This window comes from Echeneis naucrates, chromosome 12 (assembly GCF_900963305.1).
Source record: "Echeneis naucrates chromosome 12, fEcheNa1.1, whole genome shotgun sequence".
NCBI lineage: Eukaryota > Metazoa > Chordata > Actinopteri > Carangiformes > Echeneidae > Echeneis > Echeneis naucrates.
In genome coordinates, this window is record NC_042522.1 from 16,410,882 (window position 1) to 16,416,988 (window position 6,107).

Below are 6,107 nucleotides of genomic sequence, written 5' to 3' on the forward strand. Positions count from 1 at the left end.
GCCGCCCGGTTGTGTCCGGGTAAGATGGCGTTGGAAGAGCAGTGCTCGGCACCACCTCGATGGCGGCCCGTATCCCTGACACACGTAGAGTTCCCGGACGGTATGTAAGCTCCGCTTTTCCCCGCAGCCCGCCCGGAAGCTCCGTCCTCCGGCGGCCGCTTCGTGGTTTTCGGCCGGCGGGGCCGTTTTCTGCTTACTGAATGGACACGGCCGTCGGCGATGCTGCCAAATTGTGAGACGCCGTGAAAAACCCCGAGCGCGACTTGCAACGCGAGCCGGACTGCGAAATTGTGAGACGGCGCCGCATGCGCAGTAGGCGACAGTGCCCACAATGAGGGCTAGCTAGCCTGCTAACCTGTCTTAATATCGACTTTAGCATAATTTATAGGGATTTGGCGAACAGTCCTCGTCATGTGACAATTATTCAGCGAAATTCCGGCAAGAACAACAACAAACTGTGATTCATAACAGTAGCAGAAGAACCTAGCCACCCCCCACCCCCCCGTAGCATTTTAGCCAACACTAATGCTAACGCAGTAGCTAGCCCTTTGGCCTAATGCTGATTAGTATAACTAGCGTTAGCCTCATTTTCAGCGAGTTGTGTGTGTCATCCAAATGTAAAGATCGTGCTTTGACAAACGTATGATGCCATTTCTTCTCTGCCAGAGTATCTTTTCCGGCAGTGTCAGTCATCCGGGTTCACTGAGGATCATGACAGTGTCACTCACACTGGGCTTTATATGTCTTAACAACCAGCACTGTGTCTCCACGTTTCAGGTGATCTGACGGGACAAGTGCTGGCCTACACCAGCCTCCTGCCCATCGCAATCCTTGTGGGCTTTGTCACACTCATAGTGTTTAAACGGGAGCTGCACACGGTGAGTCCCTGCACATGCACCCGCAGTTGTGTTTGCAGAAAAAAAGAGCATTCCTTCACATTTAAAGCTCTTTAGCTGCCTGACAACAGTCTCAGCAAAGCCATGACATCATATGCCACACGTTTGCGAATGGTTGCATGTCTTAATTAATTAATTAATTAATTTTTTTATTGATGGTAAATCAGATTTCCTTCTTTGGTGGGCTCATCCTGAATGAGGGGGTGAACTGGGTGCTAAAGCACATACTCAGAGAGCCACGCCCGTGCGCAGGTGAGTGAAGTCTTGATGTGTAGTTGACAGAGTTGGCCAATCCTGCAACTAAAGCATCACAAAAGGATGTTTCATGTCAATCCTGTGATCAGAGGCTGGCACGCCTATGTACCACGTATTTTCAATTAAAACCTGTGCCCCGAATAATAGTCAGGTAACAAGAATAACAAAAGAGAAGCTTCGATGGCCAAAGTATAATCTCATTTATATTTCATTGTCTGTTCCTTGAAGAAATATTTAAATAATGTTTTTAATCATTTTATTCTCCTCCCCCCTTCAGGGGCTCACTCGACTGTGTTCGCAGAGTATGGGATGCCCTCCAATCATTCCCAGTTTATCTGGTTCTTTGTTGTTTACTTCTTTCTTTTCCTTTATTTAAGGTGAGTTTTTTCTTTATTATTATTCCTGTATTTGGGGCTTTAACGTTAGAACTGTGTGGCTGTGAACTTGACAGAAGATTAGTTATTAACTCAAATTGAATTGCCAAAAACTAATAACATTTATTTATTTGCTTATTTTTCACTACCAGTTTTTTATTTTTTATTTATTAACAGTTATTTATTTTTTTGCAGCAATTTAGAGCAGCCTCCAACAGAATGGAATAATTGTTATGCATGTACGCATTGTACCCGTAAGGATTGTGTTATATTTTTGTTAAACAAGCGTATTATTTGCAGTAATATTATTTGATGTGCTTATTTTAGGGCATATTTTAAAATTTTCATGCGAATGTTTTTGATGATAAAGCATTTGATGCTCTTGTTTCCCCAGAATGCATCAAACGAACAACGCTCGGTGTGTGGACCTGCTGTGGAGACACATACTGTCCATCATCCTGTTGGGCATGGCCTTATCAGTCTCGTACAGCAGGTAAGGGACTGACCTCTCCTGCACCATCATTATGAGGTGGAGGAGGTTAAGACTGTGGTTATATGCAGTGTGGCGTTAATGAGTATGACTTATTTCTTGAATTGTGCTTTGCATGAAAAATTTCTGTGCAGTTACTTTTTTGTCATTTTTGGAAACTGAATCTGATCTGATGCTTTTTCCCAAAAGGCAAATTAAATATTTAGCTTTTTGAATGTAGCACACCTTTGTTTCTACAAGCCTCTTAATCTAATGTGCTTTTTCAAAACTATAAAACTGATCATTTTAAATTATTGATGAGATATGAATTAAGGGTGCTACTCTTGAGACAGATGTGATGTGAGCTACTAGATTCTCTGACAACATCTAGCAGTAAAAGAAAAAACAAAGCTGCGGTCATTCAAAGTAATATTAATCAGCACCATTTGATGTGATCTGCTGCTCATCAGTTTTCCTGGCAAACTGGTGATGGTCAAACAGGAGACACTGCTGTATAAACATTTTGCATAAATCTCTTATCTAAGAAGAAAGCTAGAGAGGAGTTTACAGATGCATTTAGAGCTTAACCAGCCTGAGTATTTTGTTGGCCTTGGTTTTGTGGACTGTTTTGAGAATGGGTATTTAATTGCTACCTGTATTGCATCATGTTGTCATATCTCTGGTTTGAAAACATCTCACCAAAAGAAAGACATTCAAATTCATTAGCTGGTTAAAAACGCTGACAGTTCTCTATCATGTGCGACTAATAATAATAAATATTATTTATATTGCACTTTATATTTTACAAGAAAATCTGCTACAAAAGCAATAAAAGTGAGTCAAAAACAATTTACAAAAATAAAACAACAAAAGTCACACTATTAACATACCTTTATAAATTTTTTCCACAATAAGCAATACAGTTACATTCACCTGCACTGTGCAGCCCAGTTGAAAACTGCACTGCAAAATTAGCAGGCTGAGGTAGATAAAACACAGAGTCCAGTAAAGGTAAAATTCAACATTTAATTTTGTTGTTTTAGCTGGAAAATGTCACTAAGCACACTATTGCTTAACAGTACCCTTGTACTTGAGGCAGGTGGATCAGAACATTGTTTGGCTGACCAGCTTACTCCAATCACATTGTATTTCCTTTTACGTTTGATACCGTTTACATTTATTCTCCCCTTCGGTCTCATTCTTAGAGTTTACCTGGTGTATCACACATGGAGCCAGGTCGTCTATGGCGGAGTGGCCGGCTGTACGATTGGCATACTCTGGTTCTTTATCACGCAAGAGGTGCTGACACCGTTATTCCCCAAAATAGCAGCATGGTAAGTAGTACGCTATTTTTTTCTGCCTCCTTCAGGTGTCACAGGGGAAGACGACTTCATCTTCAGCCTGAATAAGCGGATGAAACTGGATCGTTGTGGTTTCTCTGATGTTCTGTCAATTTCTTTTTTCTTTTTTTTTTATATCTCATAGGCCAATATCAGAGTACTTCCTGGTGCGAGACACAAGCCTAATCCCGAACATCTTATGGTTTGAGTATACAGTAACCAGATCAGAGGCAAGGTACGGATTTGTCTTTGAGATGTAATCTTCCACTGTGTTAGCTTGTCGCCATTAAAGCCCATTTAACCCAGAAGGTGGCACCGTGACGTTTCCCTACATGTCCTGGAGAGGTGACAAAGGACAAGGAGTTAAAAATGGTTGAAGATTTAAATAATGTGATTTTTGTTGGGTTTTGTAACAAAAACATTTTTTTAAATCACAAGAATGTGATTTCTAGACCTAATTTTGATAACGCAACGCTTATGGTGCTAACAATGCACAACAATGTAGTGACTCCTTTTACCTAGAAAATAATTGCAGCTCTGGAGATGATGATATGATACAGCCAGTAAATGGCTAACATGCTAGTGCTAATCAGCCACTTTAGACCTGCTAGTTCTACTCAGCTCATTTTCTAATGACGTGTTCGCAAGGTTTACTTATAAGAAGTATTAGTGACATAACATTTTCTAAGCTATGTCCATGTCCAAGTGATGGTGGGTCAAAGTGCATTGTTTTTGTCAATTCACAACTTTCTGTTGTGAATTGACAAAAAATGCAAATCCACCAAGGTTAAGCTAAAAGCAGATTTGCATCGATTTCCTTTCCTCTTTGGTGAATCTTCCGCTTGCTGCAGTTTACTCTGAAATGATCACAAAGTTTTGGTGTTTCTCAGATGCTGGTTTAACCACGACCTCAGCATCGTATCTTTGACTTTTGTAGTTGTAGCATGGCTCAAGTCTTTTTCTCTGTTTTTCTTCTAGGAACAGACAACGAAAGCTTGGAACAAAACTTCAGTGATCTACACAGTTCTTTTGTGAAACTGAGTTTAAGACCACACACACACACACACAAACACAAACAAACAGCACACAGTCACAAACACACACACACAAGCAAATGCTCACTCAGAAAAAAACACACTGGAGAACCATCTTTTGGACTGACATGGTTGCAAGGAGTAAAGGGCAAAAACCGTTTACAGGTGGCGAAAGAGTGCCTGGACCTGGCCCGGAGCCTACAGCCTGAGCAAGTCCGTCCACACGCCTCTCCTTCTTGTACAGCTTGCCTAAAATGCTCTTCTGTGCATGCAAGACTGTGCAAGAGGCGTACTATTTAATGATAGATTAATATATAGATTTTAACTATAAACGCACGCTGACAGTAACAGTGTACTGTAAGAGATTCGAGGAGCCAAGAAAGAGGCTTTGGTCAAGTTTCAAACCAACTGGTGGGCGTCATTGCAGCATGTATCTAGTGATTTCTTTTATTTTCCTTTTTTTTTCCTTTCTCTTTTTTAATATTCTGATGAATAGCTGATGGGACACAGCGGGTGGGGGGTTGGTTATGACTAGGTTGAGGGGTATGTGGAATTAACCATTTTTCATTGTTATATAATAGAAAACGAACAATTTCTAAAAATTGGTTATGTGTAATATAAATGAAAATTTGCACTTTGTGAAATTTACAAGTCAAAAAAAATACTAACACTAGTTATATGTTAAGACCCTCTTCCTCTTTTTCCTCATCAGTCTCTGCTTTGTGTCTTTGACTGTCACTCCTAAAATATTAGACTTCAACAAAGCTGATCTGCAAGCAATGTAAATTTAATATACCTTCTCTGCTATGGAGCGAGCTTGTGGTTCCTGTTCATATCCACATTTGAGGATACTGAGACTGAATCGCAGCAGCGGGTTTCAGTTTTGTTTTTGTTTTGTTTTTTAAGCACACTTTGGACTGAGGTGGTGTTTTCTTAATGCCTCATACAGTAGCAGCCTGGGAATAGACTTCTGGGAATCAATTTCTTTTATTTTTTTTTTTATTTATTATAATTTTTTTTTTTTTTTTTTACATTTAAAAAAAAAAAAGTTTTTTCTCCTGTTTTCTGGAGTTGCAGAGAACAGTTTTCTTCTTAACGACAGTCTAAGATGACAATCCATATCATGTAGTAAGAAAACATACATAATGGTTGCTGAGGGGATATGCTTTCTTTTTGTATTATTTTTGAAGAACGGAAAAAAAAAATAAGCCTCAGGTCAGTCGTAGCATGTGATTATGCTTAATTCCTCACAGCCCACGGCAGCTAATGTCGAAAGCTGTCTGGTGGGGATCTGAAGCTGATTTTAAAACTGTCATATCATTAGCTCCACAAAGGGAAGTAGTTCTCTTAGAATATAATTTTTTTCCATGTGTAACCTATATCAGGCTGAATAAAAATGTGTTTATGTACAATAGATAGTTCTGGTGTCTTTATACTTGATAATCTGATTGTCTGTTCACTGCGTTTTCCACTCCTGTGCTCTTTTAGAGCAACTAGCCTGTCGTCCTACTGCAGCACCTTCATTTGCCACTGACACCGACTCCAAAAAAGGAGGCAGATAAACTGATGAAAAGACACAAATTCTAATTGTTCAGCAGATATAAGTGTAGTGTACAGTGAAACTGAAAAGCTCTTTAGTTTTGATTTAATTGGGCTAACGTGTTTCTTGATGGCTTTAATGTTCGCCATGTTCACTATATCTTTGTGCAGCAATTAGTGTTTTTGCATTTGCTCCATGC

At 39.8% G+C, this 6,107-nt stretch overlaps 1 protein-coding gene across 2 annotated transcripts; it reads left to right on the forward strand.

The window, feature by feature from the left end:
- On the forward strand, nt 1-5,776 carry dolpp1 (dolichyldiphosphatase 1). Of its 2 annotated transcripts, XM_029516067.1 has the most exons (8): nt 1-100; nt 778-878; nt 1,064-1,148; nt 1,429-1,528; nt 1,920-2,018; nt 3,200-3,328; nt 3,480-3,569; nt 4,313-5,776. In XM_029516067.1, exons 1-8 carry the CDS (start codon nt 25-27, stop codon nt 4,347-4,349), a joined length of 717 nt encoding a protein of 238 aa, XP_029371927.1. In that variant the 5' UTR covers nt 1-24; the 3' UTR covers nt 4,350-5,776. The 2 variants fall into 2 exon arrangements, with proteins under 2 accessions (XP_029371927.1, XP_029371928.1); XM_029516068.1 differs by lacking the exon at nt 3,200-3,328.
- The last annotated feature ends 331 nt before the right edge of the window (nt 5,777-6,107 follow it).